Consider the following 15,608-nt stretch of genomic DNA (forward strand, 5'->3'; position numbering starts at 1 on the left):
TCTCAATTTTCCTTTCAGCACTGAATGGCCTCATAGGTCCCAGTGCTTGCTTTTGGCCTAAATTATATATTCTATTCCTATTCTACTAGGGCCATTGCAATTTTGAGTTTAATCCTTTTCAACTCAAGTGTCCTGCATACTCTTAGTGAAATTGCAGTTGGTTCAACTCAGGTGTCTTGCATACAGGCAGTCCCCAGTTATCAGTGGGGGTCCCATTCTGACAGCGTGACGATAGGCAAAAATTGCTGATTTTCGGTTATCGGCGCCTCTGTTAGGTATGTATTGGTGCCAATACAAGATTATCAGTGCTGATAAGCGGAAATTGGCGCATATTGGCGCCGACAATCACCGATTTTCATCACTAAACAAGCACCGAAAATCCAGATTGCCGATAACCAAACCCACCAATAACCAGGGACTGCCTGTATACTTAATGAAATTTCATCTAATTCAAAGTTATGATTAGTGAAATTTCATTTAATTCAAAGTTACGTTATGACTTACATGGAATAATGATAATCCTATAACACTAGGCACATTTACTTTAACCAGTATCTGCATGTCTACATTTTAATGAAAGGTCTTGAGAACAAATTAATGTTTTTATGAAACTTACCAGAAACATTGATGACTCAAGTGAATTGAAAGTTTTGACAGATACTGAAGGGTTGGCATGGTGAAAAATCTACTTTTTATTAATTCCCATCTGGACTTGAACATTTCATGAAGTTGATGAATTACTGTTTTCATCAAGTCTCACCAAAATTCACAGAGCTTTTATGCAGTCATGCTAATATAAATTCCATGGTTGAAAAAATAGTGCCATTTAACTAATAGGGCTAATATTTAATCATAGGACATACCTGAGCAGATGGTCCAGCTTGTTCCTCTCCAGAGGATGATGTAACACCTTCTTCAAGATGCAAATCTGGGTTTGACCCATCCAGTTCAAGCTCATTATATAAAGACGAGAGCTGGTCATCCACCAAAGAGGGCTGGTAAAGAGTATAAAAGATAGTATTAGAAGTTTAGGACTTTATAGTGGTAAAATCAACAAATAACTTAAAAATACGATCATTAAATCAGCATGCAAATCTTACTGGGAAATTTTATAATTTCATCTAAGCAAAACTATTAATTTGGGGTATGAGAATCATTTGCAGTTTTAATTCAATATATTGTATATACTGTAATAAGACTTGTAACCTGTTTTCCCAGTTAGTACTGTACAGTATACTGTATCCTATTACCATGATTTAACAAAACAAATTTTCTGAAAAAAAAACATGTTTTGACAAAGGAAAAACCTATTTCTAGTAGCCACTGTGAGTCCTCAAAGGAGTTAGTATTCTAATGGTCCCCCCAACTATCCCATAATACAGACTAACCAATATCAAAGAATTCTCTCATACTTGGTCTTGGCCAGGATAGTGCCTTTAAAGACAGTGACAGAGTATAAAAGGACTCAAGGCAAGACAGCTCTTTCCCTTGCCTACAGTGATAACCCACTTTTCCTTCACCCTTATCACACAGATGTGATAACAGCAGACAGACTGGCTAAGATCTCCACTATTTGCCAAGTCTGTGAAAGAAACAATACTCACCACATGCCTTTTCATCAGGGAAAATGGATGGATTTGAGGACTCACAGCAGCTGCCAAACAGCTTTTTCCTTTGTCAAAACCTGGTTTTTGATAGCACAGCTGCTGTTGGTCCTCAAAGGAGTCATTTTTACCCACCTTCATTTTTACTACCTTCTTTTCTACAGGACTTTCGGTTACTGGCACCTTTGTTAGGTATGTACCAGCACCAATACCCAATTATTGGCACTGATAAGTGGAAATCGGCAATTTTTTGCGCCGAAAATTGTCGATTTTTGTTGCTAGATAAGTGCCGTAAAACCAGATCGCCATTAACCGGGACTACTGTTAACTGGGGACTGCCTGTAACTGACTGACCAGGTTTAGAGACATACACTGAAGTTGATGGTTTTCGTGTGTGGCAAACAGGTCCACTTCCAGATGTCGAAGCAATTTAACAGTTATTTGAAAGATGGTTCCTATAGCATCCTCTAAGTCAAGACAGCTGCCACCTCAATGGAGTGACCCCATACAATGAACTGTAGACAAGTGCCAATTTTTCCCTAAGCCATCGATAGGATAGGCATGACTGCACTGAGAGAGGCTAAGCTGGAACCTGACCTCTTGATACAAGTCATCGCTGCCATGTGTTATCTCTCTTTTACATCAATAGAAGCAGTCTAAGTCCCTCATGGAATGGTGAAAGTACTTGGACAGCAGTAGTCATCCAGATATTGCAGCACACAACTCTTTGTAGGCCCTGAGCGCTACTCCATGAAATCACAGAACGCCACCAAAAAGTTTGCAAAAACGTCTTTGCAACCACAGGCAAAACAGTCCCAGAAGGCTCTGAGAGCCTCCTTGTAGTTGCTTTCTGAATAGTGGGTGAGGCAAGGACAGAAAAGAGGTGGAGCCTTGCAAGGATAAACAATGAGGCATCAAACCAAGGGTTATCAGCACAGCACTGGTATCATGGGCAGCTACTAGTGTCACTGATCGCCCAGGTTACACGCTTTAAAACTGGTCACAATATTGGAACCAGTCAAAATTATGAAGATACAGATCGTACCTCCGTGAGTCTCGTCCCCAAAGGGATCTATGTATGCAAGACTTAATTTCTCTTTAGCCTTGGACTTTTTGTTAGCCCACTGCCAGGAACCTTTTGTGCGCAAGGATGAATTCCTGGATAGGTGGTTTTTTTAGGACTTTCAAGTCCCTTTTCGGAGGACTTGAAAAAGTCTTAGAGATGACCTTCAACTCAGTGTTCGGAGCTGTTTTGAATTCCTATCAGGAATCCTCAACAGCATCTCTGATGTAGCAGTGTTCAGCACTGAGGGCTTCCCCGATAATGTGCATTATCTTGTTTGTAAACTCTTAACAAGCCTCAGACAGGATCAGGTAATTAGGTATACTATCCTGGGCAATTTGGGCCTGGGTAGCCACACTGTCACTGCCAGGCAAAGGCTTGGGAGTCAAATGAAGGGCCATAGCCCCTGGAAGGGGCAAGAACTTCAGGAGGGAAGAAGGATGGGCCCTACTGGGTTCCTTCTCAACATCAGTTCATTGCCTGAGTAAAAAAAGTACTTTATGGAAAGGAAGTTAGTCCTATGAGGGACCTCCTTGACAGCAGGTTATTGCATGAGTAAAAAAGTACTTTAGGGAGAGGAGGGTGGTCCTATGAGGGTCCTCCTCAACAGCAGTTTATTGCATGGGTAAAAAAGTACTTTAGGGAGAGGAGGGTGGCCCTATCAGGGTCCTCCTCAACATCATGTTATTCATTGGGGAAGCCTGGATATTCTTTCAATGGACTGCTCTCAAGAGAAAACAAAGTCAGTGCCCCTGGGTCTCCCAGATTCAAGAGAGAAAAGTTCAGTGGCAAGGTCCACTTCATACCAAATATTGGGGCATCTATCCCAATGTGACTCTTGATCTCTATAGGAGAAGACATACAGGGAGATCTTCAACTCCAGTATCTTGGCATAATGGCCAGGACGTGGAATCTGTTTGAAAACCAAGAGGAATACTCTTGGCCTGAGCTCTGCCAGGAAGATGTACTCTCCTCCCCCTGTGCTCCCTCTGAAACTTTGGAACCAAGGGTTATTAATCAAACCTTTCCTTCATGGTTCACTGCCAAGAGCTTATTTTGCACATGTCCAAAAATTACCTAAACTCAACTTGATACTAGTAAGGCTATGTTTATGGCAGGTGGTGTGTGCAGTTCCATTCCCAAACAACAGATTATGATGTTTAAAGTGGGGAAAGCAACATTTGGGTTTAGCACATTAGCAACTTGGTGATAAGAAAAGACAAAAACCATGAGATACAGTCAGATAAGCAAAACATGCACCAGCATGAAACAGACTGACATTGTTGTAAGTACATGGCTGTGACAACTGGGTAAGATAAAATCAGAGAGTGACATTCTTTCAATGATGATATTATTACTGTACTGGTGTCATCCCTTTAAATTATGATTAAACAAGAGATACTATTACCACATTCCACTAGTTTTTATATATTAACAAATAAGGGAGAGCACTCTCTATCCTGCCAAAAAAAAACCTATATCATATGAAATAAGTTATGAAGTCTCCATTTATGAGAAATGAAGCTGATTTACTCTCAGTTGTGACATGGAGCAGATTAATGAATTGTATATTCGGTGGGGTATGAGGCTGAACTCCAGTAAAACAAAAACAATATAGATTAGCAAATCTCGTACAGATTTTCCACCCCATCTTCCCCTTCAGGTGGATGGGACTTTGCTGAATTAGTCTGAAGCTTTAACTATTCTTGGTGTAACTTTTGACTCACTTCTTACTTTTGAGATACACCTGACGAAAGTGTCAGCAATTGCCACACAAACAGTTCTCCTTGTATTTTAATAACTTAAAATTTTATCTATTTATTTATTATTACTGTATGTTAATTTATTTTTTCCTTTCTAATAACAGAACTCCCCTTTCTGTATCTCCCCATTACCTTCTGTTACTTCTTTCTAATAAACACCATATTTGGAAGCTTGAATTCCCTGTCAGTGGCCCCTGTGGGCTTATCCCAAATGATTAGGGTTCATGATCTGAATAATAATAATATAAAAATGTGCTACCTTGACACCCAATTCATCAGCCAACACAATAATGATTGATATGCATGACTTAGGGTATTACAATAATATAATACAGCCTTGGAATGCTCTGGTATTTCATTAAGATCTAACCTAGCAAATCTAACTTGAAATACCACCAGTATAAACTTATATTGGGTGGCACAACATTTAAAATGGTTACTATTTCTTTTTTTCAGCATGTCTATGCTTATAAGTTCAATCCAAATTTCAGTGTTACTTCTGACATTTGCAGACTAGTGTATTTTTATAATAAAACAAGTTTTGATGTATGAAAACCTATTTTTGGTAGCCGCTGTTCGTCCTCAAAGGAATTACACCATCATGGTCCCCCCAGGGCTCCATAAAACAGGCCAACCAATTACAAAGAATTCTCTTAATAGTTCATAAAAACTATACTAAAATACCATATAAGCATGTTAAATTGACTGGTGCTGTTTTAAGTTATTACTGACTATATAACACTCAGTGAGATGTTTCCAAGCAATTGAAACTTGCTTAACAAATCAGCATTAAAGTACCATCAATATGATATAGGATGAATACCTCTACTATCTAAATAACACTCAATGAAATGTGATTCTACACAATTAAAACTTGTTTAATCAATTGACACTAAAGTAACACCCATAATACATAGGATGGTAGTATAACTCAAATTATCGTTAACTTCTTGCAATTATTTAAGTGCTATGGCTCCTATTATTACATTGGTAACTAATATATCATTGAAACTATTAGTTTCATTATTAAGAGAGCCAAATTTATTTCCTAGGCTATTGAAAGAGTTGTGACATCACTATCTAGCGGAGTAATGCTTGCTATGAGTACATCGCCATGATAAACATTGACCCTTGCTTTTAATATGAGGTCTGTTAAATCAAACTCTTTTTGTCAAAAACCCAAAACTGCTTCCTTACTTTGTGGGGATACCTCTTCATCCAAACTAAGGTGTGAGGAGAGAGTGGGACTGACAGAACAAAAAATTAAGCATTTTCAATAAATTCACAATTCTGATCCCCTCCTTGCTATATGGTACATATTAAATTTGATACGCTAATGATGGTGCCAAAGATTTTTCACTGGAAGGTCCTAGAAAAGTTTGGTTAAAAAGTTGTGTCCAAATCAAATTTTTACTGATCTTAATCAATGTCCTACTGGAATTTAACAACCTGGTTTCTGAACTCAAGGACATGTTTTAAGTTATGCAAATCATCCAGCTGACATTCTTTAGACTGGAAATGATAAGTCAGCACAGCTTCTCTAGAGTTTCAAGTATTCACAAAGGTGATGGTCTCTGGATTAATCATAGCTCAAAATGAACATTTGTTGGACAAGTAAACGAGAGAAAGTAAATGACAGAATGCCCATTCTTTACCATTCACAATTGACTGTACACCTGGCATAGACAAAAGTCAAACAAATGAAGTGCTCCTTCTGGAACAGAGATACTGTAGTTTTAAATAACACAGACCAGCCAGTGCAACTTTGGGTGTACCTCCCTACTTAATCCAGCTGGCAAGTGTTATAAGAGATCTCTTCAGCTAGACCTGTGCTGAAACAAGTCGACATCAAAAAGGAAACCTTAATAGCTTACTTCCCTTAACAAGGTCCTTGACATACTCAGCATACATTTTCCATGATATATTTTCTCTCTTGTCCCTTTATTTAGCATTAAGTTCTTTCCTGTACCATATTAACTTCAAGTCCATTTTGTTAAAATTACCCTGTCTTATAAACTAAAATTCTCCCCATTTTCTACACCTCTTTAAATAACATCTAAATTACTACATTGACTATACTGTACAGTACATTAGGTTCACCTATGAGAGTACCTGCAAACTTTTCAATCTGACTATTGATTTTTTGTACTGAGTCAACAGCAATCCGCTGTCCCTTTCTTCTCAGTACGTATGTATTATTATTAAGAAATTAACCGGACCCACTAGGGTAGCACATATCAATTGTGATATCTTTCTTTCTGTATAGTACTTCAATTTACTTCGTTTTCATTTACTGCAATCTTCATACAAATTAGTTATTCTTTCCGTTACCTAATTTTTTTTTGGAAGTACATACAGTAAATTTTTATATTTCAGTTAGCATCAGGTATATTAACTCCTTCAATAGAGCTCTCATAACTAGGAAAGGTTAATTAACTTGTGGTAGGCATGAAAAGTTTTTGCTTCAAAAACATAGGACTTCAAACCCAGATAAAAGCCATGAAGGAAATGGCAGTACATCTGGTTATGCAAAACAAGAGCAATCAACAAAACAATAATTCTTTTTCTGTATCATTTTTTGAAGTGATCAACACTGGTTCCAAACATAATTCACACCTACATATATACACAAATATTCAGACTAATTTCAGACAGGATGTGATGTTTATAGTTAGCCAAACCAGGAAAGATAGATGTAATTATCTCGTCATTTTAATACTCAGACAACAGAATACATTCTTACCTGCTTTGTTCTCTTCAGCATGTCCATATCATCTTACCTGCTTTGTTCTCTTCAGCATGTCCATATCACGTCTGAGAACATCAACCAGTTCCTTAGTTTCTAGCTGGTATTTGTACAAAAGTTCTGGGGTCACCTTTACATCTTCTAACCACTGTGGGTCATTTAAAATAGGGCGAGGACATTTTGAGCGAGGTATATTCCATCTTGCATCTGAATGAGATGCCTAAAATGTGAAGAAGAAATTTTATTAATAAATATAAAACCTTTAAAAATTATAAATAATATTTCTAGTGTTGATAACTACATATCACCTTCATTCAACATGGCTTATTTAATTTACATAAGGCTTCCAAATGAACTGCTGTACATCCTCTTCACTAATAAAAACAAAATGTTAATGATAATAATCAGATATTTTTCTAACAAAGTTTAAAAGTGATCAATGGCATTTTTTAATGCAATTCTTAGGCATAAATTCAATTGGACACCTATTTTGCCACAGTAGTTCTTAAGGAAAGTACAGGACTAGATACCTAATTCACTTGAAAGAACAACAATATTGGACAGACTTCTCATACTTACCTTTAAAGGTCATGAGCACTTCTGATGGTTTAATCTTTCAAACTAACTACTGTACTGTATTACCAAAAACTGAAACCTGAAACCTTATCCATTCCTTACACTCACCCTAGTAGGAGGGGATACTCCATATTTTATGCCTCCAGTAAAGTATAATAGGGAATATTAAAGGCTCCTTGCAAGGTTCTTTTAACCAACCCCTATTCTCCTTCATTTCAGCAGTACAACATCAGCTCTTCCTGTTCAATCTGAAGACTGAATTCTTGATGAAAGCCCAGTAAAAGTCTACAGATTTGACGAAAAGACCTGGTTAAATAACTTTAGGTAATAAAATAATCTTACCTCACTATTTTCAGAGTTTTCAGATATATTTTGCATGCTGTCATCAGTAGATTTATATTCCCTTGATGAGTAGTTTGAACTTGAAGCAGACATTACCATATCGCTGGAAAGGAAGTTTCATTTAATGATACTGTTAATAGGTATCTGTACTATACCCCATTCACTCACAAGACAATATTAGCCTTACCAGTCATAATGCTTCTGTGAAAATGGAAGACATAAGTATGGTATTAATATCTACCAACCCATTACCATTATTTCTTTGTTTAAATAAATTAAATTTAGAATTGTGTACACGTGCAAAAAGTCTTAAAACCAGCTGCAAGACATAAAATTGCTTGTAAGATATCTGTTTACAATTAAAAATACTACAAATAATAATCTCATTGAGTTATAATAGAAAAAAATGTTCAAATACAGAATATAATTCAAAAAGGAAAACAACATAAACCCTAAGAATACAAACAAACAAAGGAGTGACTATGGAAATTATATGCAAAGGCTTTTAATGTGTATTCCAATTGTAATAATGTCTGAGTGTCTGAAAAATTCAGTGGTCTGAAAGTTCCACTTGCGAAAATTCCACCCATGAACATTTCACTCAGAAAATTCCACCCACAAAAATTTCACCCATGTAAAATTCCACCCACAAAGATTCCACCCAAGAAAATATAGAAATTATAGAAACTAATACAGAATACAGAAACATATGATGTCCAACATATATTTCATTCTTAAAATATAAATGCTTAAAATATAAATGCTTTTTAATTGTTTAAAATGAGTTTAAAACAAACGGATCTAAAATGATATACTGTAATACTTTTTCATGGTTTTTAATGCAAATTATGCACTATACCTTTTAGAAATTCCATAGTACATTATGGCTGTTAATTTTCAACAAGATTTTTTAGTCTTTCATTTGTAGACTTGTATTTTTTCTTTTCTGGGAGGCATCTCATCTTAAATGAACCATTTTTGTTTGTGTAAAAGCTTCCTCTTTTTGCAGTGCAGAACAAAGTGCCCACAAATCTGGATCACACTTGTTAGAGAGGCTCTTAGAGTACTACAGTATTAAAACTTTCAACATGATTGTTCATCCTTGGTTCATCATTTAGAGTACATTCTCTTACATTCGATATTCCTTGAGGGGAAAAGAGGTTCTATTCTTCATCTGCCTTCCCCTCTTCCGGGCTCAACACCAATGTAAGTTTGTTCAAAATACGAAATAAATTCTGTCGGTATATCGTCATCATCGGAAAGAAGTTCAAAAGCATCAACATCATCTTGAATGGGTAAAAATGTCAAAGCACTAAAGCATTTCACTTTTATTGCAAAAGAAGGGTCTGTATTGTATTGTACATTTTTACCTAGTTTGCAAATTTTATGCTAGCAGGACTGACCAAAATGAAACAAACATCCTGATATAGCATCACTTTCAAACACTGCTATGAAGGCATTGCACAAAGCTAGTCTGAAATCCATAATGCACTGTACTGGTTGACTGTTTGGACACAGATCACAAATAGCTGATGAAAGTCTTCAGTAGGTGGCCTCTTGTTTATTAGGCAACAAAGCAAAAATACGAGGGAAACACCCTTCTTTAAAAACAAAATGGACTGAGAATAGCTGGGTCCAGAGACTTGGTGAAGCTTTGAACGTTCTGTCACAGGACCATATGTTACTTGCTGATAAATCATCCAATCCAGATCCCACTGCAAATATCAGAATATGGTCCGAGTCCTCTATGCCACTATCATATGCTTAGAAAAGCGATCCATCAGGAAGATATTTTAATGAATCTGGAATTTCATATCCTGTGCGACATGTCGGAAGCGCAGGAATCCCCAAAGCAGTCCATTTCCAGTTCTGAATATTGCGGGAAAGGGTGCACAAACTTTGCAGGTTTGATTCTGTTTCTTCCTCTAGGGGCTGAGTGGCACTCACAATTATTTCCCTTATCGATGTTCCACATCCTGCATAGACTGTATCGCTCATTGAACTCACAGCAACTCTTGCTTGAATTTCTGCTCGTGAAGCAGGATGATTATGCTTACCAGAACTATAAATCAATGTAGGCTCATTACAGTTGTAAGTCATGTGAATACAGGCCTTGCAGCCTTTATAAAATAGTCTGCATCACCAGTAAGTTTTTGTTTTTGCAGGATTGTTTCGATGCTTCTCATATACATAGTTTTCCTCACCACACAATTTCCTTCTTCTCTTTTCACTTGTAATAAATCTTAGGACCATTGTTTAAGGCTTCAGTAAATAAAGAGAATGTACTTTTACTGTTCTCATGGATGGAATCTTAGGAAAGATGAGTCTAAATCTAAATACCATTATGTAAAAAAGATGGTTGTTTAAAATAATTAAACAGCAGCAGAATTGTTTACAGTTAAATGATACAATTCTCGTGGTTGAAAATAATTAAACAAATAATAAATAAGTAATAAGTGGGTGAAACCCTGTATTAAATACTACATTTAACATATTTTCTTGGATGGAATCTTCATGGGTGGAGTTTTACATGGGTCAAATTTTTGTGGGTGGAATTTTCTGGGTGAAATTTTCGTGGGTGGAATTTTCATGGGTGGCATTTACAATGCACCGAAAAATTCATATTATCATAACCTGCATTCTAAACAAAAACACCAATGAGCATTTTGTTTGTTAAAATTCAACAGATCGCTTGAGATTACAAAACTTAATTAAGTATTTAATTTCAAAATACACATAAAGCTGTCTGAAAGCATGTATGTTGGTATCAGTACTGTACTGAAAAGCTACTTACAAGCTGGGATAATATGCAGTCCAGAAATTACAACAACAGGAGAAATAAAGAAAAATAATTAAAGGCATATTAGGGGAAGTCCAAGATGTCCCCTCCTTATTATTAGCTTAATATTTTTATGAAATGTGTTGTAAAGCAAAGAAAAATAATTCAAATACATTAAATGAACAGACACACTTTAAAGCCATTACTTATTAATTATTACTTTGGTTAAATTTTAGTATACAAAATTGTATATAGAAAACAGTACAGTACAGAGAGGAGAAGTATAAGACAAGAGTCCAAAGTAACAGCAACTTTACAATTGAGAGACAGAGAGAGCTACCCTTACAATAACTAATAAATAGACTGAGAGATGTATCCAGAGCTCCAAATACAAATGATGTCACTGATTCGGGCACAAACAATAGGATTTCTTGATTAGGGGAAGTTATGGCATCCCCCTTTCTTCCAGTGAGAGCAATACCATGCCAGTGGTTTCTACTGTGGTCCCAGGGGTTATCCACTTGACTCTGAATAAATCATGTACATATCTGAGTACAGATTTAGGCGATTACCTTAACCTTCACAGTTTGGGCTAAATATATATTAAGCACACCCCTAGACCGGGCTAAATTTAAGGATGGCTAATTAAAAAAAAAACACATATCAATGGAAAGAGGAATATATACATATGCACATGGTATAAGGAAAAAAAAATTCTAAAAATTTTTCTGTACATTCCAGGGGAAGTTGAAAGTGAATTCTTCCAACCCAGTGTGGGGCCTCTTTTCCAAAAGACATTCATAAAAATATGGTAATTTTATCAAGTTATAAGTGTTTTTTCTAATTTTTTTAAAAATTATAATTACAGCTCACACAATATTATAACAGATAAGAACTAAAATCAGTAACAAGTTCCGAGTATGTTTATTGAAAAATATTTACAAGACATCCTGGGATGGGGAGCTGCAGTACATTCCCCTATGACATCTCAAGTCAAACTAATCTCCCTCTATCCTCTACTGAGCTACTAGATTTGTCATGTAGAGTTGCCGGAAGTTACTTGTGGCCCATGGAAGTGATCTGAGCACTTTTCCAGCAAAATTAGTTCAAACTGTATGGTGCAAAATCTTGAACATATATGTATGTGACCCAGAATCCACCCCAAACCTATAAGTAAATATATATATATATATATATTATATATATATATATATATATATATATATATATATATATATATATATATATATATATATATATATATATATATATATATATATAGGCAGTCCCCAGTTATCAGTGGGGTTCTGTTTCTGAGGGTGTGACGATAACCGAAAATTGCCGCTAACTGAAAATCGGCGATTTTCGGCGGTTTTTCAGTGATTTTCGGCGCCGAAAAGCACTGATTTTCGGTTATCGTCGCCTCTGTTAGGTATGTATCGGCACCAATACCCAATTATCGGCGCCGATAAGCGGAAATCGGCGATTTTTGGCGCCGAAAATTGCCGATTTTTGTCACTAGACAAGCGCCATAAAACTGGATCTCTGTTAACCGAGCCCGCTGTTAACCAGGGACTGCCTATATATATATATATATATATATATATATATATATATATATATATATATATATATATATATATATATATATATATATATATATATATATATACACACAGTATATATCACTTGGCCACAAAGGGTTAATCTCCAATCAGATTTGTACATGATATATTCAGTCACTTACAGCATTCCCAAGGACCGCAGTAGAATTCACTGGCATGGGTCTGTTCTCAATCGAAGAAAGGGAGACGCCATCACCATCCTCTACAGAATAAAAGGCTCACAGTCTGCTAACAGCCTTTTATTCTAAAAAACTTATAGCTATACTCAACCTATTGCTTTTTTATCTCCCCAAGGACCCTGTCTGGGAATTGCTGGCTTTGCTATTGCAAATAACTAAAGGCCAAATGAGGACTAAGAGTAACTTGAAACAATCAGATGTTAATGCCTTCATCTTTACTTCTACTAGGTGGTAATGTTAGTCCCAAGTAACCCCATCGCTTGACTGTAGTCTTGTTGCTTACAAATATACATGTAGAGCTATCTAAGATAGGAAATCTGAGTACTGTACTTGTAGATTTTAACTCTATTCTAATGGCAAGAAAAATGTAGACTAGACCTAACTATAAACACATCAAGTGATATGATGCCCCTTAGGAGCTATGTATAATTTCCTTATATTCCAACTAACACAGAGAATTGGCTGGGTTATGCGTGATCTATACATACAAATCTAATTAATGTCTGACCTCCATTGACTAGGTGTCAATATTCCAGTTGAATGCCTTTACAGTACTTTATATTATTATGTTAAAAAATGGAACACAACTAAAAGAAAAAGTTAAACTTGTACTAAAAAATAAACAAAAATTGTCTATTACTAAACTGATGTCAGTTGACATTACTGGAATCTGAGAGCATCAGGACAAGATACTGTACTCCCATTTCAAAGAAAGACTAGAAAAGTAAAAAATAATTATACCCAAAAAGGTCTGAAAGTGCTTTTTCTAAGGTATGTATTAGACTGCAAGAACACAAATTCCAGCTCTGGCTGTACAGTATAAAAAGTACATGGAAATCAAATATCTAAAGGATATGCTTGTGTGAAATATTTTGTAAGTATATATAGAATAAAAAAAGATTGTCAGGTCATGCAAAAAAATTTAACTGTGAAGAATAAACTGTCAGTATTCAACAGTGCCTAAATATAAAAATTCAAAATAATTTGGATATTCCTAAACTCCTTAATTCTTGATTTACCTATAACATACTGTTAGGAACTGTTCACAGATAGTTGAAAATTGGGCTAATAACTAAAGCATTAAATCTTGAGTGGTCTTCACTGGCTTACCACTAGACTGCTACCAACAAAAAGAAAAAACACTCAAGTCAAGGTACTGGCTGGAAACTAAACACTCAACAATAAAAAGAAAGAAAAATCACAACTAGATGGAAGGAACAGAAAGGATTAAGAGCAAGAATCCCTCAGACAAAAAAGAATCAACAAACAAGGAATACGGAAAATTTGTCATGAAAACCACATTCTAAAACTTTATTCTGAGTACGGTAAGTGGGAAAATCTGTCATCAAATCACATACTAAAACTTTGCCCTGACTGAGATGGTGAGATCACCTGAGAGATTTCTCAGCCACGAAGGTAACAGGATCTTAGTGAATACTGAAATTGTCAGCCCCTTCATACAAAGCATTAAGCTCAATAGAGAATGGCTTCTAATCATACAAATACATATTTAATATTCTCCCTGCATTAAAATTAATTGATAATATTGTACTGTACAAGGTCAGCACAATGCATAACTAAATAAGTCATCAAACAATGAAACAAAGCCTACAAATACCTATACCTGGATCCCGCTACTCTGGGCCCTTGGTCTCCAATGATCATTTTCTCCTGTTTCCCTGGCGATCCAATGCTCTCAGCTTCAGCCTGAACACTAGTAGACTGCGACAACTGTGACACCTGTGATGAGGCACGGCGATTCTCAATATCCTGTGAGTTTATAGTTAAATGATCAACAAGAATAAAATCTACAAAATTAGGATTCTCCAAGATCTAAAGGAATAATGAAAAATATTAAGGAAAGTCTAAATTAAAAAATAAGAAAAATAAAAAGATATCCTTAATATGCAAGTACAACTCTAAACCTTGAAACTATAGCTTTCTAAATTTACATTACCATATTCTAAATGGTGGCTACTAACCTTTCACTAATTGAGAAGTTTGCAAATTTAAAGATAAGAAGCTAGTAAAAGATACAAGCAAGTGGTACAAGTGATTTTCCAGATATATAATGCAGCTGTGAATTCATACTGCATAACTATAAGAATTACATCTACAGTACTTTGAAGTTTAAATGATACACTATTCACTTTGATCACAATAACATTTTTTGTAGATCACCAGTTTTTTTTTTTCCAAAATATGAAAATTCAAAATGCTGTGCAACTTAATGAGATACCAACACAAGAAATGTTTTAAATCTTGAATAACCAATCTGATCTTTATCCTGATGGTTGAAGTGAGAGGATTCCCCTTCTTCCTAAAAAGAACTCACAGACAAAGAAAAACTATGACATACAACACAAATCTATTTTCTGTAAAGGAGGGAATAACCTAGCTCCATTTAACAATCGTTACTCATTCATCCTAAGAAGGGAAGAACAATGAAATCATCATCATGTACCTCAAGGGTAATTCTTTATATAAGATATTTTTTACAGAGTAGTCGCTGTTTCGTACCAAAAATAGGTTTTTCCTACGTCAAAACCTGTTTTTTTTATGGCGTAGCCGCTGTTTTGTCCTCAGGGAGTTACCTTCCATGGAACTCCTTAAGGTCGAAACAGCGACTACGCTATCATAAAACAGGTTTTGACATAGGAAAACCCTATTTTTGGTAGTTGCTGTTAAGTCCTCAAAACCCTTGAGGACTCAACAGCGACTACCAAAAATAGGTTTTTCCTACACCAAAACCTGTTAATTGTTAACAGTGTGCAGGCAGGTGACCCCCCTACATTTAAGTCTCCCAATACCTAGAGGTGCTGACCTATGAGCTGAAACATGGGCTTCTTAATCTGTTAATTTTTCCAGACATTTATTTTTATTCCTTCATGTAATGTGAAAATCCTATTTAAAAGTGTCTAATTTTTCTTT

General features: G+C 35.7%; 1 protein-coding gene across 23 annotated transcripts in view; it reads right to left on the reverse strand.

The window, feature by feature from the left end:
- Positions 1-15,608, reverse strand: part of per (period) — a 221,500-nt gene that overhangs the window by 11,331 nt on the left and 194,561 nt on the right. For 6 of the 23 annotated variants that reach the window (XM_067130139.1, XM_067130128.1, XM_067130133.1 and 3 more), the window contains 4 exons: positions 14,302-14,447; positions 8,095-8,197; positions 7,211-7,396; positions 864-995 (listed from right to left, as the gene is read on the reverse strand). In XM_067130139.1, the coding sequence (XP_066986240.1) occupies positions 864-995; positions 7,211-7,396; positions 8,095-8,197; positions 14,302-14,447 (567 nt within the window). Of the gene's footprint in view, positions 1-862; positions 996-7,173; positions 7,397-8,094; positions 8,198-14,295; positions 14,448-15,608 lie in introns of those variants that run through there. The other 17 variants (XM_067130140.1, XM_067130134.1, XM_067130138.1 and 14 more) reach the window with 4 other exon arrangements.

This window comes from Macrobrachium rosenbergii, chromosome 28 (assembly GCF_040412425.1).
Source record: "Macrobrachium rosenbergii isolate ZJJX-2024 chromosome 28, ASM4041242v1, whole genome shotgun sequence".
NCBI classification, from domain to species: domain Eukaryota; kingdom Metazoa; phylum Arthropoda; class Malacostraca; order Decapoda; family Palaemonidae; genus Macrobrachium; species Macrobrachium rosenbergii.